General features: G+C 47.7%; 2 protein-coding genes across 5 annotated transcripts in view; one reads left to right on the forward strand and one right to left on the reverse strand.

The window, feature by feature from the left end:
- Positions 1-2,217, forward strand: part of OTOF (otoferlin) — a 91,915-nt gene extending 89,698 nt beyond the window's left edge. Inside the window, exon 46 of one of the 2 annotated variants that reach the window (XM_006046218.4) lies at positions 1,231-2,217. In XM_006046218.4, the coding sequence (XP_006046280.2) occupies positions 1,231-1,411 (181 nt within the window). In that variant the 3' untranslated portion in view covers positions 1,412-2,217. The remainder of the gene's footprint in view (positions 1-1,230) is intronic. The other variant, XM_044926148.2, reaches the window with a different exon arrangement.
- Positions 2,218-2,657: 440 nt separating this feature from the next.
- DRC1 (dynein regulatory complex subunit 1) overlaps positions 2,658-22,571 on the reverse strand; it is a 37,362-nt gene continuing 17,448 nt past the window's right edge. Inside the window, exons 8-17 of one of the 3 annotated variants that reach the window (XM_025261409.3) lie at positions 18,737-18,876; positions 11,774-11,908; positions 11,203-11,435; positions 10,397-10,509; positions 8,952-9,041; positions 8,360-8,446; positions 5,738-5,913; positions 4,531-4,674; positions 4,051-4,153; positions 2,658-2,908 (exon numbers count right to left, since the gene is read on the reverse strand). In XM_025261409.3, coding sequence (XP_025117194.2) covers positions 2,852-2,908; positions 4,051-4,153; positions 4,531-4,674; positions 5,738-5,913; positions 8,360-8,446; positions 8,952-9,041; positions 10,397-10,509; positions 11,203-11,435; positions 11,774-11,908; positions 18,737-18,876 — 1,278 coding nt within the window. In that variant the 3' untranslated portion in view covers positions 2,658-2,851. The remainder of the gene's footprint in view (positions 2,909-4,050; positions 4,154-4,530; positions 4,675-5,737; positions 5,914-8,359; positions 8,447-8,951; positions 9,042-10,396; positions 10,510-11,202; positions 11,436-11,773; positions 11,909-18,736; positions 18,877-22,571) is intronic. The other 2 variants (XM_006046221.4, XM_044926149.2) reach the window with 2 other exon arrangements.

Below are 22,571 nucleotides of genomic sequence, written 5' to 3' on the forward strand. Positions count from 1 at the left end.
ACCAACCCTGGAGGTGGGGTCTGCTATTAACCCCATGGTACAAGTGAGGAATCCGAGGCTCTAAGACATGCCTCACTTGCCTGTCACCACTGGGACTGGAAACCGGGTGCCCTTGCCCACAATCCCCGGCCTGCAGCCCTGCCTGCACTGATTGGCTCTGGAGGGTGAGGTCTACGTCCCCCAGGAGCAGGAAGAGTTTGAAGAAGCATGTTCAGTACTTTTGACTTTCTATCTGGACATTTTATAGAATCTATTGTTCTTGTCACACAGTCAACAGAATGTAAGCTCAACAAGCCCTTTTTTGGCTGGGTGGCCCTAAAGAAGGTAGAGTAGTGATCCAGCCCTGACGCTGGGCAGGTCAGGGGTGAGGGTGGCGTGTACCCCGCCCTGGGGATCCTCAGACCCCTGGCAGGGCTTGGTGGGGACAGAAGCCTAAAGGGGGAACAGGTTGGAAACACAAACCTCACTGTGAACACTCAGCAAGTGCTAGACCATCCACAATGAACAGCTCAGTAGGGGAGCTTCCTATTGTAATAACCAGAACTGCCTGCAGCCCTGCAACAGCCTCCTCCAGCACTGACCTGCCCTCACTGCAAGTGTTAGGTCGAGGGGTAGCTGCCCAGCTGCCAAAAATGCCATCTAGGCCTCAGGAGGAGCTGGGACAACTGCGGTTCTCTGCAAAGACAAGGGGAATGCAGGCAGCATTTGCTGGAGCTAAGTTCAGTTCAGTTCGGTCGCTCAGTGGTGTCTGACTCTTTGTTATCCCACGGACGGCAGCACGCCAGGCCTCCCTGTCCATCACCAACTCCCAGAGTTGACTCAAACTTATATCCATTGAGTCAGTGATGCCATCCAACCATCTCATCCTCTGTCGTCCCCTTCTCCTCCCTCCTTCAATCTTTCCCAGCATCAGGGTCTTTTCCAATGAGTCAGTTCTTCATATCAGGGGGCCAAAGTATGGAGTTTCAGCTTCAGCATCAGTCCTTCCAATGAATATGCAGGACTGATTTTCTTTAGGATGGACTGGTTGGATCTCCTAGCTGTTCAAGGGACTCTCAAGAGTCTTCTCCAAGAGCACAGCTGGAGCTGAGATGGGCTCAAACCCTGCCTCCAGCACTCAGTACTCTGGGGACTGGGACAGTGAAGGGGGACCTCTTGGGGTCTAGAAGGACTGTGGGGACGGGGTGTCTTGGAGGTGCCACCCTCCTGACCGAGGCTCTCCCTCCCTAGCCGGCCCGACACCGCCTTCGTCTGGTTCCTCAACCCCCTCAAGTCCATCAAGTACCTCATCTGCACGCGGTACAAGTGGCTCATCATCAAGATCGTGTTGGCGCTGCTGGGACTGCTCATGCTGGCGCTCTTCCTCTACAGCCTCCCCGGTTACATGGTCAAGAAGCTCTTGGGGGCGTGAAGGCCCCGGGGGCCCTCCCTACGGCTCTCCTCCTGGGCCTGCACATTTGCCCCACCTCTGGCACAGAGGCCTCCAGTCCCAGGGGCCTTCCTCCTGCTGGCTGGGCGGGTGATGCAACAGCCCCCCCAGCCTCCCTGCCTGTCCACCCCACCCCAAGCCTACTGCTGACTCGGTCCTGCCTGTCATGGCCCTACCTGCAGGGTGGGGAGTGTGGGAAATGGCGAGAGCCTGCCCCACCTGCCAGAGGAAGCCACCCGAAATCCTCCCCAGGCCTTCCAGCAGAGCACTAAAGCTTTAATGAAATTAACTGAGAATCGAATCATGTCGTGGGCTGTGCCCAGGGCTTTAAAAAGAATCAATGAGCAAGCAGCATCACCCTCCCCATCCCTAGACATAATCTTGTGAGGGCAGCTGCCATCTTGACCTTGCAGAAGTGATCCCAGATCCCTTCCACGAATCCTGCCAGGCGGCTGCTTCCCCGGGCCACTCCACTCTATCCAGGCAGCCGCAGTCTGGATGCACAAGCCCAGTCCCCGTCCAGCCTGCGGGTTCTGGTGGCCTCCCAGTGCTTCCTTTGCCCGGACTAGCCCTTGCAAGCCAGCACGCCTGCAGTGAACCCTGTACCCCACCCACCTGCCTGGCCCCTGATGGGCTCACCCTTTCAGTCCTCTGGGGGCTGCCTGGAGTTTGCACTTGAAGGGCTGCCCACCTCCCGCCCCCACCGCCTGTGTGAGCTGAGTTTCTCTTGGCTGTTTTTCCTCTCTTGAGTGGTGATTTTTCTCTTAATAAAAGAAATCAAACCCTGAGCTGACAAGTCTGCAGTGGGTCAGGTGAGGGGACTGTGGGGAGGGGTGCACAGGGTCGGCTGGCAAGCTCAGCACAGGCTGGGCCCCTTTGGAGTGGGAGGCCTTGTGACCCAGGGTTCAAGGCGGGCCTGAGGTACAGGGCTGCCTGCCCAGGCTGCCCCAGGAGGAATGTCACACCACACCCCAGGGTCACAGCCTGGTGGACCCAGGGGCCCCAAAAGCTCACTAAAGCACTCTTAGTGACAGTCTGAAGGCATAGACCCTGAAATGGCCCAAAGCTCCCAGGTACCGCCTGTTCCCGGAAGCAAGAAGGGAGCCCTGAGCCACAGTCTCGGCCTGCAGCTGCGCGCCTGTTCTCAAACCAGTCTGAAGCCAGGGACAAAGTCCCCTCATGACACAGAGATGTCAGGTGGGGATTGCTCTTTAAAGCGATTCAGACACAACTTTTTAAGACTTTAATCAGGACTGTGGAATCCAGGTAACTCCTCTCAGCGCCTTATTTCAACAGGCCTGACAACAACAGTTCTGGAAAATGCAGGGAGTGGGCCCGGGGAAGCCCCGGGGGGTGCTGCCTCCCACACCAACAGCGATACCAGTGTTGGCCCTGCCGAGACAGGCTTTTCGAGGTCTGGCTCTATTTTGTGGGGACCCGGAACACCTGAGTCGGAGGAACTTGCAGTTCAGAGTTTATCTGGAAAAGAAAGAGTAATGGTCATTACCCTTCCCCCAAGGTCCACCTCCCAAGAGGCCTCCAAATCTCTAGGGGTACTTCCTCCCCAAAGACTTCCTTCCATCTCCTGGGCCAGCCTGCATGCACCCTGCCTTCCTCAGAAGCTGAGTCCTGGGCTCCCTGCCTGACTTCTGCTCCAGCGCACCAGCCTCTGGTAATGCTCTTAACCTTCCCCTCTGATCCACTTTCTAAAACCCTAACTTCCCTGCTTCACCTGCCCATCTGGCCTCGTTCTTCCATGCTCTTCCCCAGCCTTTTGTCCACTGTAGCGTCAAAGGAAGGGTGGCCCCTTATGGTTCCCAAATGACTGAGTCCTGTCTTGGGCCAAGAGGCCATTGTGACCCCCGGGCTCATTGCATGCGCTGCTCAGGTGTGGCCGGGAGCCTGAGACCCCCACAGGCCACACATCCCCAGGGCCTGGCATGTGGCTGGCCTCAGTTGATGACTCAGGAGGTATGCCCAGCCCAGTGTTACACCCTTAAGTGCCACATGAAGGATCCCACAGGAGCAGAGCAGAGCCAGCAGCTGCGCTGCCAATGGGCTCTTCCCAGTGGAGCAGACTGTGAGATCCCGCCTCCTGCTAAGACACGGGGAAGTCACCCCCGCTGTCCCTGGAGCAGGTCTGGGTAGGGGGCCGGGGGAAACATCTGCCTCGGTTGGAGTCCCCTTTCCAGGTGTCACATCCCAGGCCAGACCCCAGGGGCTGGAAGAGCAGGAAGTACCCGAGCTCTGGGCAAGTGACAGAGGCTCTGTGGTTTGATCCTCCTTTTTGTGAAAGGGGGAGAATCACTCCCGCCCTGTCCACTTCACAGACCAGCTGTTAGGACCAAAGAAGGAAATTCCTGTGGAAGGGCTCTGTAAGCTGTGAGGCCAGCACCGGGTGGATCACTGCCTCACAGAGCCATCCAACAACATCTGGTGCCAAAAAGTATATGGGCGTCAAAGTGACACTATGATAGCCCGCATCTCAAAGTTGCCTAGCCTCTGGAGGTGGTGGGGGAGGGGACGTCCCTTCCCCACCACCTCCAGCGTCTCCGCCAGTCTCACTGCTGCCCCTCCCACCCCCGGCGCCCCAGTGTCCTGCCTCCCCTCCCGGGACCCACCTTGGTGTCAAGATACTGCTGCAGCAGCTGCTGCAGCTCTGTGTTCTGCCTCTCCAGAGAACTGTTTTCTATCAGCAGCTCAGCCCTCTGGGTCAGGACGAGGCTTTGGGCAGAAAAATTGGTTAGAGGCCCGTTGAATCCTCCTCCATTCTCAATCAAGTCGGAGCCAGGATCTCTGCCCTTCTACTCTAGTTGGAGGTGAATGAGGACCCCAGAAGCCTCACCCACCAGGGCAGCCCTCCAGCCCTGAAGGAGCCAGGCTACCCAGAACAAAACAGAGAGGGCGAAGCCGGAGGGATCGATCCCCCAACACTACACGGCCCCCCACCTCAGTTGCCAAAAGCAGCTTGACTCTCCAAGAGTTGCTGGGACGGGGAGGCAGCAAAGGTGGCCACTCCAAGCAGGGCGCTTCTCCTACCTGCCTGCCCTGGGCCTGCCCTACCTGCCCTCCTCCTCCTGAGCCATGGCATACACACTCACTGGTATTTCTCCAAGGCTGTATACAGAGCATCCCAGAGGTTCAGGGTGGTGGCAGGGATAACCGTGGTCAGGGCCTCCCAGTACTCAGAGTCCTTTGAGTCGTCTCGCACAGCCTTCAGCAACTTCACTGGCACCCAGAAGTCCCTGAAGGTCAAAAGCACTGGTATCATTCCCCTCAGCCTGGGTGTCCCCAGGGCCCCCAAGCAGTGCCCCTCACAGACTTACTGTCGCCTTCATCCAATCGCCTCAGAAACAACACCTGCTTATCCATCAAGGTTCCTGATTCTCTCTGCTGTTGTCACCGTTATGAAGGAGTGTCATCCACTCCCTTCCTCTCGGTCAGTTTACATCACTGGCTCTATAGCTCACTATTATGTCTATTTCTTCCATGGATGCTGCCAAGGCAGCTCTTAAAATCTGTTATCTCCTCTCCACATTGCCCACCCCCCTCCCAGGATAGTCTTCATCCAAGCTATCCCCTCCCACCTGGACAAACCTTCCCACTATGGTCCCTGAATCAGGCATCAGTCGGCCACCAAAGTCATCTTTCTAAAATGCAAATCTGCTCCTGGTTCCCTCATGGCTTAAGATCATTTTCTGGCTCCGATCCACCAAAGGGTAAAGACCAAGACCTTGGGGAATTTTGATAAGGCTCTCAAGATCCAGCCTGGCTCCTCTACCCAAGCTGGTCCCACTCCCCAGACCCTTGACACTCCAGTCATACCGCTCTGACATGATTCTTAAAGCAGGTCTTTCCCTGCACTGTGACATCCTGAAATGTCCTCCCCCCAACTCTGTCCACCAAGGAAAACCCAGTTCTGCTGCAATCTCCTCTTAAAACCCTCTCTGATGTCTCAGATGAAGGTGACCACTTCCCCTCTGAGCAGCCTGACACCTCCATGTGCTTTGACCACTGTTCTGATCACAAAGTATTCTCCCCACAAGGCCTATACACAGTAGCCCCCAACAGATGTTTGTTAAATAAACGAATGATGAATGAAAACATGCAAATCTCTTCTGTATCTATTTCTTTCATTGCAATGTCCATGGATTCCTCTCACCCCTCTTCTGGACATCCTTCTACTCACTTCCCCAAGTTCTGGCTCAGCAGCCTCTTGTCCCCTCCCTTGTATCTGCTGGGCCCCCATCCCATCCAGCTCCCCTCTCCACCCATTTCTCAGGTAAGCCCTCCAGCACCACAGCCCACCTGGGCTTCCTCAGACTCATGACAAAGGCCTCCAGAATCTTGAGAACGTCATTGGGATGGATGAGCTTGGGAGAAGGAGGGGGCTCCTTCTCCTGTGACTTCCCGTCCACAAGGCTCCCCTCCTTCTCTGCTCCGAGATCCAGTGGCTCCTGTAGTGGGTACACAGATGCCAGGAACTGGTGTGGACAAAGATGCAAGGGGAACTATGGTTGGAGGCATGCAAGCATGAATGTATGAAGACAGCTAGAAAGAGGAAAAATGGAGAAAATGTTTACAGAAAGTTACAGAAGTTTTGGAAAAGAAAGATGCAGACATTCACAAAAAGAAAGAGATAATGAAGGAAAAGAGTGGAGAAGAAGGAAGATGGGACCAGAAAGAGGCAAACAGGGAGTTTCATTACAGTGATAATGGGGGAATTCCCTAGTGGTCTAGTGGTTAGGACTCAGCACTCTCACTACAGGGGCCTGAGTTCAATCCCTAGTTGGGGAACTAAGATCATGCATGCTGGGCAGTGCAACCAAATGAAACACACACACATACACACACACACCAGTGATAATGTTCTAGTTTGGTATCCAGTTCACAGGTGTTCATTTTATTGATGTGTATAAAGCTTACATGATATAAATATCCTCTTGATTCATAGCACAAATTAAATTTCAATCTTTTAATTTTAAAAAGTCCTTCTACTCCTGCTGTACAGTTCATTCAGTTTACTTCCCACCAGTAAACCAACATTATCAGTTTCTTATATATCCTTCCAAAGAAATATATATCCATATAAGCACACACTTTGGAGAAGGCAATGGCAACCCACTCCAGTAGTCTTGCCTGGAAAATCCCATGGATGGAGGAGTCTGGTGGGCTGCAGTCCTTGGGATTGCTAAGAGTCGGACACGACTGAGCAACTTCACTTTCACTTTTCACTTTCATGCATTGGAGGAGGAAATGGAAACCCACTCCAGTGTTCTTGCCTGGAGAATCCCAGGGATGGGGGAGCCTGGTGGGCTGCCGTCTATGGGGTCGCACAGAGTCGGACACGACTGAAGTGACTTAGCAGCAGCAGCAGCAAGCACACACTTTCACTATTCCTTCCCATTTTTACATGAATGATATTCTACTATGTACATAGTAGAGTTTCACGTACCAACAAACCTTAGAGAGCTTTTCACATAAATACCTAAAGAACTTCATTGTTCTTTTTCACAGCTGCATAGTATTCCATTGTATAGATGCAGCATATATTAATCAATTCGTTAATGATGGAAATCTGGATCGTTTCCAATCTTCTGTCATTTCAAACGATGCTGTGATGAATAAGCTATGATAAACACATCATTTCAACTGTATTGAGTACATCAATAGGATAAAATCTTAGAAGAGGAGCACAGGCTAAAGTATACTATATGGTTTTACAGTTGATCCTGCCAAGCTGTCCGCCACAGAGGCTGCAATGGTTAACTATGAGCATGTGTGTTTCTCAAACCTCAGCCACCACTATCTGCTGTCCAACTTATGGATTTTTGCCAACCTGACAAGTGAAAATTGCATTTGAGCACATTTAATTTGCATTTCTCTAAATATAAGAAAGTCTGATTATATTTTCATATGCTTTAAAGTTATTTGTATGTCTCTTTTAAAAGGTGTTTGTTCATATCCCTTGTCTGTTCCACTGAGTGGATGTTTTTCTTATTGGTTTGAGAGTTCTTTATATATTGCAATTAGCCCTTATCTGTGATATGAATTAAAAATATTTCCCCCTCCTGTCATCTATATCTTACCTTTGCTTATATCGATTTTTGATCTACAGAACTTTCTTTTTGATGCAGCCAGTTTGCCCTTATTTTTTCTTATGGCTTCACAGTTTTGTCCCCTCAGCCAACTCTTTCTGGAAGCATATCAGGATACTCATACTCACTGTGACACTACAAATACTAAAAACCTTTTTTAATTCATGTTTTTAATTTTTATATTAATATTAAAATTTTACAAATTTGTAACATGATGACTTCCTCAAAATAGTCAATTATGATCAAGGTAGTTATTAAAAATGGGACTTGCTTTGCAAGAAAGTATTATGAATCAAAATATTTAGAACTTGGTAAGCTCAGGTCTCACATGGCTGAGGCCTGGCTTTGAAGGAAGGTCCTGGAAAAGACCCCTTGGGCCTCAGTGTAAGAACAGGATCTGATGGCTAGCTAGCCTTCCCTTTACAAATACAAAAAGTAACAACGCCAAGGGAAGTGCTAAAATCAGCTTTGATACAAAATCCCCACTACTTTTCCCTAGTGTGAAGGTGCTAGTCGCTCAGTCATGTTCAACTCTTCGCAACCCCATGCTCTGTAGCCCACTAGGCTCCTCCGTCCACAGGATTCTGGGTCAGGATGGGGAACACATGTATACCTGTGGCGGATTCATTTTGATATTTGGCAAAACTAATACAGTTATGTAAAGTTTAAAAAAAAAAAAAAAAGAATACTGGAGTAGGCTGCCATTTCCTTCTCCAGGGGATCTTTCCAAATCACAAGTATTATTCAAAGGTGGCAGTGCCCTCTGGGGGATTCCAGGAGAATTTTGAATGCTCTTTTTTTTTTTTTTTTTTTTTATTACACTTCACCTTACCTGGCTGGAAGGTGAATGATGAGTTTGGTATTTGAGGAAGAAGTTAACCAGTTTATACAAGTCATCCTCATTTTCAATTCCAAGGGCCTGAGGAAAAAATAGAATGACTGCGTCAAATACCATATTAAGAAGTCCCTCGGCTCCCAAGAGCAGGGGCTGGCTCCCCTCAGCCTCCCTGGCCCCTACCATGACCCAGAGAACAGGCCTTTCAACACCAGAAAGCACAGTGAGTGTGGACACGCACCTCAGAACAGAGAAACAACACTCAGAACAGCCCCATACAGGCCTGGTGGGCAGGAGCATGCTAAAGGGGGCTGAACGCACCTCTGAGTTTAGGGGTGAAGGGGAGAACCTGTGGCTGAGAGCTGGGCCATGAGAGAGGGGCTGGCAGAGGAAGGGGTGGGATGGGAGTCACCAACGCAACTCTGAGGCCAATTCTTGGCATGGAGAGTAGGTAAAGGGAAGGATATGACAGTGAGCTGGGGAAGCCCCAGGAGCCCAGCAGCTACTCCAGGGCTGAGGCAGTGCTGGAAAACCCAGAGGGCTGTGTTACACTGGAACCCCCAACCCACTCAGCCTGGGGGGCACTCACCGAGAAGACAGCGTCCAGTCTCAGCAGGTAACACTCGCTCTTCTCCAGGGGCAGGAGTAGGCTCAGCAACTTGCTCTCTATGAGGAAACCCTGAGAAGAAGGGAGACGACATCTCCAGTAGGAGACGGGGTTCAGGACGAGTCCTGCAGCCCGTCCCCCTCCGGGCCACGAGCCAGGGACGACTCCTCAGAGCAGAAAGAACCCCAGGGCCGAAACATCAGGCAGCTGCCAGGCACCCCAGAGGAAGGCCTTCCCGGGATGCCTACAAGTCCTTCTCAGGGACGAAGCTGGTCCTCATGATGGACTGAGGTGTCCTCAGAAGGCGCTGACTCACCTGGCCTACAGACCACAGGGGCAAACACCTGAGCTCCCCACCACAGTCCAGATCTGATCCAGTCCCATTCCCTCCTGCCCATGTCACTTCACCCAAATGCTAGTCCCCAGATTCAATGGACATGAGTTTGAGCAAGCTCCGGGTGATGGTGAAGGACAGGGAAGCCTGGCATGCTGTGGTCCGTGGGGTTGCAAAGAGTTGGACACAACTGAGAGACTGAACAAGAGTCCCCAGACATCTCCAGGACACAGCAGTGGGTGCTGATCTGGAGGGGAGGAAGGCTGGAGAGAGATGGAGACACCGGAACAGAACCCAGTATCCATCAATTGGGACAGAGAGGGGAGAAGACTGGGTGCACCCCTGGAGTGGGAGCAACGCCTAGGGGAGGGCTCCTTGGACAGGAGGCTGCAGGCAGCAAGCTGGCGGACGGAGCAGAGTGTTGGTCAACTTCCTCCTTCAGTGGGAGCTGCCCTCAGTGGCAGGAGATCCCCCTCGTGCCCAAGAACTGTCCCAAGTGGACTGGCGCCTGCCAATCTTCATACCACTTCTTTCCCATCTCAGAAACGAAGATCTAAGTAAACAGCAATTCTGTTTGGGTACCATCAGACTTCTCGCTGAACCAGCTCCAACAAGATCGTTACACCAATTCCAGTGGGTTTTTTAACGTGAGTGAAGACATCTAAGGCCTAATACCCTCAAAGTAATTGCAAACTCAGCTCCCAGAGAAAGGCCACCATAGGTTGTGGCCACCCTACTGTCAGATGGATGCAAGGGGGCAAGACTGGGACCCTTTCTCTTGCAGATGAGCATATTTTAGCATTTAAAAAAAAAACGAATTAGCAGGGGTCCCTTGCTGGCATGGACCCACCTTGCTGACCCACGAAGGGAGGACCCCTTGGCCAGCCAGGCCAGCTCTGGAGCATGACAGCTTCTCTACAACCCCGTGAAGCCCGGGGGCGGGGGGGGGTGGTCCCCCCACAACAGCACTATCTTGTGGGCAGGTCCACTGCTGCCTCCAGACCACCTCTGGCCCGTCCAGTGTCGTCCAAGGCGGCATTCGAGAAGCAAGGGCAGAAAGTCGCAAAGCCTCCCGCCAGGTGCCAAGCCTCACCGACTCGTCACACAGGAGCATCAAGATCTTGCGGGTCGTTCTTGCTGAAACTTGCTTAGGCAGGTCCAGGTAAGTCTCTGATTCCGAGCTGTCCTCATCTGCCCCCTCCTTTTCTGCGAAGGGACATAAAAGAGACAGAAAGAGAAGGTGATTCCTCTGCCTGGTTCACTGTGAGGGACAGTCAAACCGCTTTCCTTGTGAAAATGTATACCTTCAAAGGCCTCTTCAAGGCACTAAAGTCACTTTAGCTGATGAAAACATATTATGTTGGGGGGAAAAAAATGGGAGGGTTGGGGTTGAAATAAGAGACTATCTGGAGAATTCTGGTGCTCCTGGCCAGCCAGTAATGCCTCACTTTTCCCAATTGTATCTACCTGGAAATGTCACACTCAAAATCCAGCCTTGACCAGGAAGTGGGAGAGAAACCGTGAACCTGTTTATTCTTAGAGATCGATCTAACACATCCACCCTATGGTTTCCAACCCTGCGTCAGTTTAGAAACAGTCAATGAAAATGTAGGGAAAGCAGCTGCTTCACAGAAGAATAATGTCAGCAAGAGCAGCTGAGCCAAAATTTTTCTTCACTAAAATTTACAAATGTTAAGTTTAAAGCATACATTCCTTGTCTGAAAACAGTACTAAAAATCATGGTACTACCCAGATTTTACCACTTGCTCAAAAGGTAAAATGAGATATACACATTGAAAGATTTTGAAAAGTGCAAGACAGCAGATTGCTGGTGGGAATACATGTTCTCAGAGGCCCCTCCACTCCAGCCTGCAGATGCTCTGACTCTGTTCCGGTCACCTGCTTCCAACAGGACTTCCTCTAAGATCTGTGTGGCGGACTTCTGCTGCTGCTGAGAAATTGGCCCCACGTTCTTTAGGAACCAGAAGTTGGGTGCCATCCAGGGGAGTCCTAGATGATGAGTATTGATGATTCTGTCTACATCGAAGGCTCTGTTTATCAGGTCCTTCGCCTCTTCTTCATTCATCAGCCAAATCTCCCGAAACCGCTTGTCATCAATGAGAGCAAAATGCCTGGGAAGGAGAGTTACCAATGCTGGTCAGCTGACACCAGGGCTGGACCAGTCTCCCACATGCACCCCCAGCTAGCGGTAGGGCAAGAACTGAGGCAGAGCTGGGGGAAACTCTGGACCCAGCCCCATCTCTGAGCCCGTGATTCTCACCTACGAGAACAGGCAGGTGACATGCAAGTAAAGGGACAGGAGAGACAGCAGAAAAGATTCTCTAGTGCCCTGGCCCAGTTCCCCAAAGTGGGCGATGCCACACGCGAATGGAATCACCGTCACTACCAGCTCAGCTCCCGCAGTCCCCCTCCCAGGACACATGCCTTGGGACCCACGTCCCTGAAATACCTCATGGCTTTCTGAAGCTCCTTGAATTGCAACACCAGGCGTTTGTAGTCTGAGGTTAGGGACTGGTTCTCCTCCTGAAATTGCTTGACCTGCTTGTTATATTTTGATCTCAGATTGTTAAGTACATCATGCAGGCTGAGTTGAAGAAGGGGGAAAAAAAGTTAGTCTACCGCTGAACTAAGGCTGCAATGTATGTTCCGTCCACCTGCTATCTACTCCACTCAGTTCTATAAAACCTAGGCTCAGACTTGTGGAAGGTGCAGGAAACCCTCCCAAATATTTTCCCAAACACAGCTACAACTGTGGTTGAGGAAAGGAAAGCAATAGGCGGTGATAGAATCATCCAGAACTAAATGCATTTGAAACTATCCAGAACCTCAAACCCACCAAGAGGTAGCCTCTTATTCAAGAGTGTGACTGAATCGTCCTCAACACAGCACTTGTCGGGGGCCACATCTAGTGCTGACCCACAGATTGAAATAGCCTCCCTCAACTTCTGAAACAAGGAAAACAGAAAGGAAAAACGTATACTGCACCACAAGCCTGTGATATACAAGTGCCCCATCCTGAAAGAGCTGATACTATTAACTAGTCCACTAACTCATTCATTCATTCACTCATTCATTCATCAAACATGAAAGGTCTCTTTTGTGCCAAGGATATGTTGGAATACCAAGATGAATACAAGGATATGTCTGAGTACACAGCTCTACCAGTGCAGCCAGAGACAGACAAACGCTAATTACAGAACTGTGTGAAGAGTGCTATAGAAGAGCTTCACACAGGGCACCAGGGGAAGGAGAGGGGGTTGGTCAAAGGTTCCAGCACTAGGAGAGACATGGCCACAGCATGACGAACACAGGCAGGCCACCGATGCCCAGCTCACTGCTAACAGGAGTTCTGTAACTGGAAATCTGTCACATGAAATAACACAGGCATGGCTTTCAGAACCCAGACCAGACTTCAGACTTCATGCTACTGAACAGTAGCCCCAGTAACACAGGAACAGGAAGGTTTGAGGACTGACATAGTTTCAGTTTAAAAATTCTAAAAATAAAACTTTCCCTTTCAAGCATTATTCTGAAGTTGTCAGAAGATCCCTGGGGACTTCCCTGGCAGTCTAGTGGTTAAGACTTGACCTTCAGTGCAGGGAAGCTGGGTTCAATCCCTGGTCAGGAAGGGAAGATCCCACATGCCTCGAGGCCAAAAAAGAAACAAAAAACCTAAAATGCAAGCAATATTGTAACAAACTCAATAAAGACTTTAAAAATGGTTCACATTTAAAAAATCTTTAATAACAAATCAGAAGTCCCCCATACACAAACACTGATCATTCCTATTTTCACATTCAAAAAATTAGACATTCTATAAGATAACTGACCTAAACTTTTGGTTTCACCCCCACCACACTCTCACACACATATATCAAGAGAAGAGGATACAATAAGTATATAAGCATCATGTAAAAAGGAGGTTGGCAGGTGGAAGGGTGGGGGGAATCTCATAGATCAGAGAGACTTAAGGAACTTAATTTAACAACGTGATGCAAATGCCTGGATCTAGATGAGGTACTAGTTTAGATAAACTCCTCAGTGGTAAAGAATCTGCCTGCAATGCAGGAGAACTGAATTCAATCCATGGGTCAGGAAGATCCCCTAGAGAAGGGAACAGCAATGCTCTCTAGTAGTCTTGTCTCGGAAATCCCATGGACAAAGGAGCCTGGCAGGCTACAGCCTACGGGACCGCAAAGAGTCGGACACAACTGAGCGACTAACAGTTTTCACCGCAAAAGATGTTACGTGCTAAGTCGCTCAGTCCTGTCTGACCCTTTGCGATCCCATAGACTGTAGCCTGCCAGGCTTCTCTGTCCATGAAATTTTCCAGGCAAGAAAACTGGACTGGTTGCCATTTCCTTCTCCAGGGGATCTTCTGGATCCAAGGATCAAACCTACAGTCTCTTAGGGTCTCCTCCATTGGCAGGCGGGTTCTTTACCACTGTCTTTGGACAACTGGGGGAATACGAATGTGATCCAGATATTTAGATGAGATGGAATTTGCTGAAATTAAAAGGTGGAGGTTATTGACTTTTTAAGAAGAGATTACAAAAGAGTTGTAGTATAATATCAAATCTGTATATTAATAGAGAGAGGGAAAGAAATATACTTAATCTCTGATAGTAAGAATATGGTATTTTTCTGTCTTTATCTTGGCTTCCCTAGTGGCTCAGTGGTAAAGAATTTGCCTGCCAATGCAGGAGCCACAGTGGATGTGAGTTTGATCCCTGGGTTGGGAAGATACCCCGGAGAAGGAAACGGAAACCCACTCCAGCCTTCTTGCTGGGATAATTCCATGGACAGAGGAGCTTGGTGGGCTACAGGCGGTAAGGTTGAAAACAGTTAGACACAACTGAGCACATATGTTTTTATCTTACTTTCACTTGAGGTATTTTCCAATTTTGTATAATGCACATGTACTGCTTCTGTAATTACAAGTTGAGATTTATTCTCCAGATAGCCCTGCGCACACGCAAAGTCACACACTGACATAAGTACTGGGTTGGCAAAAAAAAATCCATTTGGGTTTTTCTGTAAGATATCACGGAAAAACCCAAAGGTCGGGGCGGAGGCCGGGAGGAGCTACCCCATGCCCCCACGCCCAAGGCCAGGGGTGGTGGCCGGGAGGAGCAACCCCATGCCTGAGGCCAGGGGCGGTGGCTGGGAGGACCAACCCCATGTCCAAGGAGCAGTGGCTGCGCGGGCGCAGGAGGGCCTAGAGGAGCTATCCCATGTTGAACATCAGGAAGGGCAGCGGTGAGGAGATACACCTCGTCCAAGGTAAGGAGCAGCGGCTGCGCTTTCCTGGAGCAGCCATGAAGAGATACCCCACGCCCAAGGTAAGAGAAACCCAAGTAAGATGGTAGGTGTTGCAAGAGGACATCAGAGGGCAGACACACTGAAACCATACTCACAGAAAACTAGTCAATCTAATCACACTAGGATCACAGCCTTGTCTAACTCAATGAAATTAAGCCATGCCCATGGGGCAACCCAAGACGGGCGGGTCATGGTGGAGAGATCTGACAGAATGTGGTCCACTGGAGAAGGGAGTGGCAAACCACTTCAGTATTCTTGCCTTGAGAACCCCATGAACTGTATGAAAAGGCAAAATGATAGGATACTGAAAGAGAAACTCCGCAGATCAGTAGGTGCCCAATATGCTGCTGGAGATCAGTGGAGAAGTAACTCCAGAAAGAATGAAGGGATGGAGCCAGAGCAAAAACAATACCCAGCTGTGGATGTGACTGGTGATAGAAGCAAGGTCCGATGCTGTAAAGAGCAATATTGCATAGGAACCTGGAATGTCAGGTCCATGAATCAAGGCAAATTGGAAGTGGTCAAACAAGAGATGGCAAGAGTGAATGTTGACATTCTAGGAATCGGCGAACTAAAATGGACTGGAATGGGTGAATTTAACTCAGATGACCATTATATCTACTACTGCGGGCAGGAATCCCTCACAAGAAATGGAGTAGCCATCATAGTCAATAAAAGAGTCCGAAATGCAGTACTTGGATGCAATCTCAAAAATGACAGAATGAGCTCTGTTTGTTTCCAAGGCAAACCATTCAATATCATAGTAATCCAAGTCTATGCCCCAACCAGTAATGCTGAAGAAGCTAAAGTTGAATGGTTCTATGAAGACCTACAAGACCTTTTAGAACTAACACCCAAAAAAGATGTCCTTTTCATTAGAGGGGACTGGAATGCAAAAGTAGGAAGTCAAGAAACACCTGGAGTAACAGGCAAATTTGGCCTTGGAATACGGAATGAAGCAGGGCAAAGGCTAATAGAGTTTTGCCAAGAAAATGCACTGGTCAGAGCAAACACCCTCTTCCAACAACACAAGAGAAGACTCTACACATGGACATCACCAGATGGTCAACACCGAAATCAGATTGATTATATTCTTTGCAGCCAAAGATGGAGAAGCTCTATACAGTCAGCAAAAATAAGACCAGGAGCTGACTGTGGCTCAGATCATGAACTCCTTATTACCAAATTCAGACTTAAATTGAAGAAAGTAGGGAAAACCACTTGACCATTCAGGTATGACCTAAATCAAATCCCTTATGATTATACAGTGGAAGTGAGAAATAGATTTAAGGGCCTAGATCTGATAGATAGAGTGTCTGATGAACTATGGACTGAGGTTCGTGACACTGTACAGGAGACAAGGATCAAGACCATCCCCAAGGAAAAGAAATACAAAAAAGCAAAATGGCTGTCTGGGGAGGCCTTACAAATAGCTGTGAAAAGAAGAGAAGCGAAAAGCAAAGGAGAAAAGGAAAGATATAAACATCTGAATACAGAGTTCCAAAGAATAGCAAGAAGAGATAAGAAAGCCTTCCTCAGCAATCAATGCAAAGAAATAGAGGAAAACAACAGAATGGGAAAGACTAGAGATCTCTTCAAGAAAATTAGAGATTTTCTACCAAGGGAACATTTCACGCAAAGATGGGCTCGATAAAGGACAGAAATGGTAGGGACCTAACAGAAGTAGAAGATATTAAGAAGAGGTGGCAAGAATACACAGAAGAACTGTACAAAAAAGATCTTCACAATCCAGATAATCATGATGGTGTGATCACTCACCTAGAGCCAGACATCCTGGAATGTGAAGTCAAGTGGGCCTTAGAAAGCATCACTACGAACAAAGCTAGTGGAGGTGATGGAATTCCAGTAGAGCTATTTCAAATCCTGAAAGATGATGCTGTGAAAGTGCTGCACTCAATATGCCAGCAAATTTGGAAAACTCAGCAGTGGCCACAGGACTGGAAAAGGTCAGTTTTCATTCCAATCCCAAAGAAAGGCAATGCCAAAGAATATTCAAACTACCGCACAATTGCACTCATCTCACATGCTAGTAAAGTAATGCTCAAAATTCTCCAAGCCAGTCTTCAGCAATATGTGAACCGTGAACTTCCAGATGTTCAAGCTGGTTTTAGAAAAGGCAGAGGAACCAGAGATCAAATTGCCAACATCCGCTGGATCATGGAAAAAGCAAGAGAGTTCCAGAAACATCTATTTCTGCTTTATTGACTATGCCAAAGCCTTTGACTGTGTGGATCACAATCAACTGTGGAAAATTCTGAAAGAGATGGGAATACCAGACCACCTGACCTGCCTCTTGAGAAATCTGTATGCAGGTCAGGAAGCAACAGTTAGAACTGGACATGGAACAACAGACTGGTTCCAAATAGGAAAAGGAGTCCGTCAAGGCTGTATATTGTCACCCTGCTTATTTAACTTATATGCAGAGTACATCATGAGAAACGCTGGACTGGAAGAAACACAAGCTGGAATCAAGACTGCCAGGAGAAATATCAATAACCTCAGATATGCAGATGATACCACCCTGATGGCAGAAAGTGAAGAGGAACTAAAAAGCCTCTTGATGAAAGTGAAAGTGGAGAGTGAAAAAGTTGGCTTCAAGCTCAACATTCAGAAAACAAAGATCATGGCATCCGGTCCCATCACTTCATGGTAAATAGTTGGGGAAACAGTGGAAACAGTGTCAGACTTTATTTTTTGGGGCTCCAAAATCACTGCAGATGGCGATTGCGGCCATGAAATTAAAAGACGCTTACTCCTTGGAAGGAAAGTTATGACCAACCTAGATAGCATATTCAAAAGCAGAGACATTACTTTGTCAACAAAGGTCCTTCTAGTCAAGGCTATGGTTTTTCCTGTGGTCATGTATGGATGAGAGAGTTGGACTGTGAAGGAGGCTGAGCGCCAAAGAATTGATGCTTTTGAACTGTGGTGTTGGAGAAGACTCTTGAGAGTCCCTTGGACTGCAAGGAGATCCAACCAGTCCGTTCTGAAGGAGATCAGCCCTGGGATTTCTTTGGAAGGAATGATGCTAAAGCTGAAACTCCAGTACTTTGGCCACTTCATGCGAAGAGTTGACTCATTGGAAAAGACTCTGATGGTGGGAGGGATTGGGGGCAGGAGGAGAAGGTGATGACCAGGGATGAGATGGCTGGATGGCATCACTTACTCGATGGACGTGAGTCTGAGTGAACTCTGGGAGTTGGTGATGGACAGGGAGGCCTGGTGTGCTGCGATTCATGGGGTTGTAAAGAGTCGGACACGACTGAGTGACTGAACTGAACTAAAGACTTATGTTGGCATTATTTGCAACAGCAAAGTCAACAAAATGCACAGCAGTGTGGGCCTGGTTGAGTAAATCCTAGCATATCTATGCAGTGTTATACAAGACAGCGTAAGAAATAATGTGAACATTCTCTATGAACTGGTATGGAAACATTGTGAAGATACAGAACAATGTGTACAGGATGCTATTGGTTGTGTAAAAGCAGATGGGCATAAGACTTTGTGTTTGCTTGTATGTGCATAAGGAAATTTTGGAAAAAGGAAAAGAAACGAATCCAGAGGTGGGACAGAGGACCCAGACAAAAGACGGATGGGAGACAGACTTTTTGCTGTAAATTCTTTTCTTTTTGCTGTAAACTGCCTGTGGGGTCAGGAGGACAGAACCGGTTGAATGTATCCTGTTTTCAAAAGAAAAAAAAAAAAAAAAACCACCTCTTTTAATAAGAATTAGTTATGCGTGCATGCTAAGTCGCTTCCGTCATACCTGACTCTTGTGACCCCATGGACTGTAGCCTACCAGGCTCCTCTGTCCATGGGGCTACTCCAGGCAAGAATACTGGAGTGGGTTGCCATGCCCTCTTCCAGGGGATCTTTCAGACCCCAGGATCGAACCCGTGTCTCTTATCTCCTGCTTTGACAGGCAGGTTCTTTACCACTAGCACCACCTGGGAAGCCCTAAGAATTAGTTGCACTTCTAACAATTTCTACTCCTACAAAAGAGTACATACCCATCCCTCTTTTCAGTAGAGAAAGGCCCAGAAGAAAGACACTCTGCATGTGAGCTTACCGGTTGATCTTCCTCTTCTGCTGGGACTTAATCACTGTGCTTTCTTCGTCTCTCTTCTTCAGCACCTGGAAGTTGTACTCCAGCTTCTCTTGGTTTAGCTGATAAGTTGCTTTCATTTGCTGAAGCTGTTGCTCAAGAATCTAAAGTTTAAAAAAAATAATAATTCTAATTGGTCCTGGTACAATTTATTACACCCGAGGGTCCCTAGTCATTTGTTCTGAAGTCATATCGGAGGAACCTTAGGAACAAGTGTCTCTACCTGAATTCTTAGAAAATTTATCATTAGAGGCAAATTAAAGGTCTGGACAATGGCTCAGATGGTAAAGAATCTGCCTGCAATGCAGGAGATCTGGGTTCGATCCCTGGGTTGAGAAGATTCCCTGGAGAGCATGGCAACCCACTCCAGTATTCTTACCTAGAGAATCCCCACGGACAGAGGAGCCTGGCAGGCTACAGTCCATAGGGTCATCAAAGGACAAAACTGATCAACTAAGCACACAATGGCACATAATATTTTTATATTATAATTTACCATATGTGAAATATTTATCATATACCATGATGTTTTATTTCCTTATAGTATAAACATTTATACATGTACAAATACATTTATGTTGCTTTGATAATCTTCAATATTATAAAATAATGGTGGGAAGTACTGCATGTAAAATATTGGGAGTATTTTACTTTCTTACAGTAGATTCTCAGAAGTCAGGTTCAAAGGTTCTCAGTAAATTGATTCCCACAATTTATGGTTCACATTCCACTGACTGTGGGCAAGTACCCACCTCCCCACCTGTCAGCGCTCAGCACCATGCAGGGCAGGCCTGGCCCTTGGGGCAGGGGGCCTGGGACGGAGCAGGGAGCTGCCTGGAGCTGCACCCCACTCTTGCTGAGTATGCTTAAAGTTTCATTTAGAAATTTCTGACTTGACAGTATCCCAACGAGCCTATAGAGGATGCTGAAGGCACAGCTTCCTCTCAAGTGCAATTACCCAGGGTGGTTCCAGCCTGAGCCACTGCTCTGGGCCCTGCAACCTTCTAGGGATGGCTGTGTGCTATGTCCACTGGGGGAAGAGATTCTCAGCAGTTCTTCCAGCAAAGTCATGATGATTTATGCCTCTGTGCTCCAATCATAACCATTTCTGCTGCTTCAAATGGGATCAGCCCTGAACATTGGGGAGGCCACTGTTCAGCATAGCTGGCACAGAAGTCCAATAGAAAAGTTTTTTGTTGGATGGTGACAATCTGAGAGAGTGTGAACACTCAGAGAAGGAGGGTCTCCAGAGCTGCTCTGGATTTCGGACGATCATGAGCAAGCTCCAGGCTTTGCTGGGATCGAGGCATTGGGGAGGCCCATGACCCTTAGCATCTGGGTGTCTGCTCTAACCGTGTCCATGGACCTCCTTTGCAATGAGCCCCTGTCACTAAGACAGCATTTGCCAAACTTAGTTGGCCATAGAACAATTTTCATATTTATAACACAGGAAGAGCACGTAAGTTATAAATGCGAGCCCTACCATATGAATTCTGTGAATTTCATTCTGAAAGGCAGATTATTACATAATAATCATTATGTAAATATTTTTCCTACATAATACATCTTCAAAGGAAAAAAATACCACTGGCACCATTTTTTTGTTGTTGGTTTTGTGAAACCATCATCAATATTTCACCTAGTTGAACACAGCTTACAAAACTCTGAACAAAAGTAATTAGGCCAAGTCTTTTTCTTTGTGACCTGAAAGAACTTAGCACCACACACTAACCAACTGAGCTAACCGGCCAGTGGATGTGACCTAAAAACAGACCTTAAATCTAAGTCAGTTTTATGGGCAAAAATATATATAATAATAATAGTCTGTCACTGGATCGTTTTAATTTACAGTCTTTTGCTTGTGCGTGCAGTTGAATATTTATTAGCCAATTTTATTTCCTCTTGTTGAAAATATCTACTCCTGCTTTTTGTTAATATTCTTAGGGAACTGGGGCTTTCCTAGTGGCTCAGATAGTAAAGAATCTGCCTGTAATATGGGAGACCCAGATTGGATCCCTAGGTCAGGGAAGATACCCTGGAGAAGGGAATGGCTACCCACTCCAATATTCTTGCCTGGAGAAATGTCTGTGCTTATTATTCAATTATCCAAAGACATTTTTGCAAAGCTGTATCCTGTGTTCCTATATAGACTAATGGCAAAACATCATGTTTAGTTTGGAAGAATCATTTATAAAGATTATAATTTAACCTGTCACCAAAATCCTTCAGTGTTCCAAGGACTGTGGGTGTGGATCACCCTCCTCTTCTCTTTCTCCTGGGGCAGGAGGAGGAGCAAGGGAGCTCCTTTCTGAAGCCAACTCCTGCCCCAGGCTGATACTGGTAGCCAACATCGCCCCAGCAGAACAGAAATTTAGTACAGCCTTTCCCTCTGGCCTTCTCAGCTGGGCACCTTTATCACTAATGAAGAGACACCACTGGGCCTCTTTATCACTGATCTCAACCTGTGGGGGTGGAGGGGGCCCCAGGGATTCCGTTAGGAATTACAGACTCCACATTCCAATCTCTTGCTTACCCTTTTCTTCCCTGTCACCCACTCTTAAAAAAAAAAAAATTGGCCTTTGTGGCCATTAACAACGAATATGAACTTATCGTTTTTTAGAATTTTTATTTATCTGTTTATTTTTGACCCGGCTGGGTCTTTGCTGCTGTGTGGGGTTTTCTCTAGTTCCGGAGAGTGGGGGCTGCTCTCTACTGGTGTGGGCTTCTCCTGTTGCTGAGCGAGGGCTCTAGGGCACTCGGGCTTCAGTAGTTGTGGCTCTCGGGCTCGAGAGCACAGGCTCAATAATTGTGGCACATGGGCTTAGTTGCTCCTTGGCACGTGGGATCTTCCCGGACCACGGACTGAACTCATGTCTCCTGCAGTGGCATTCTTATCCACTGAGCCACTGGGGAAGCCCTCATTCACTCTCTTAAACTACTTATACTATTCACGACCTTGCTTTCTAACTCAAAGGATTGTAAAGTCCTAGAGGACAGAAACTGTATCTTATTTGTTTTTATGCTTTGCACCAGGTAAGTTCACAATACTTGTTAAGTAAATAACTTGTATTTAATTTTTGTGATTAATATTCTGGCATTAAAGTTGTACTAAACCATTTTCCAATTTTAAATGAGCACGTAAGGCCTAAAAATAAAAGTTGCTTCCTACATCAAGGACTAAGTGTTCCTAGCACTTTTATTTTGGAGTGGTGGGTATCAGTGGTTAAATTGTTGAGTATATAATGTTTATAGGTTTCTCTTTGTTCATTGTTAATATGACCTTTCTAGTAGTAAGAACTGAAAAGTATACCTTCTTATTTTTACTTCTTGTACCTATCAAGCCAAACCTATAGGTACTGGATCTTCTATATTTTGGGGGTTTGCAAAAAAAATTGGTTCTATATTTTAGAAATGATACAGTGCAAAGAATTAGTGTTAGGAAGTGAGCTGCATGCCATATCTTTCTGACAAAAATTGATGCTATCTGACTTTATTATCATGACTACAGCTGAGAGGCACTATGATAAAATTCAATCTACTAAAATATTCCACATATTGCAATATGGGTAATCCATGATTCAACTACCTTTTCTCAGTTCAAGGGTAAAATGTGGTAAAGTATAGTCATTCTGACACAGGGAAGAACTGTTACACTGATGAACTGCACGCAGGTTCCCACTCTGAGAGTCTCCATCTGTCTCCCAAATACCCACACCTCACCACTAGTCCATCCAGACAGCGTGAGTCAGGACAGCCAGGTCTCCTGGGCTACCTGCCTCTCTGCCCCTCACCTCCCTAG

This window comes from Bubalus bubalis, chromosome 12 (genome assembly GCF_019923935.1).
Source record: "Bubalus bubalis isolate 160015118507 breed Murrah chromosome 12, NDDB_SH_1, whole genome shotgun sequence".
In the NCBI taxonomy this organism is placed as follows: Eukaryota; Metazoa; Chordata; class Mammalia; order Artiodactyla; family Bovidae; genus Bubalus; species Bubalus bubalis.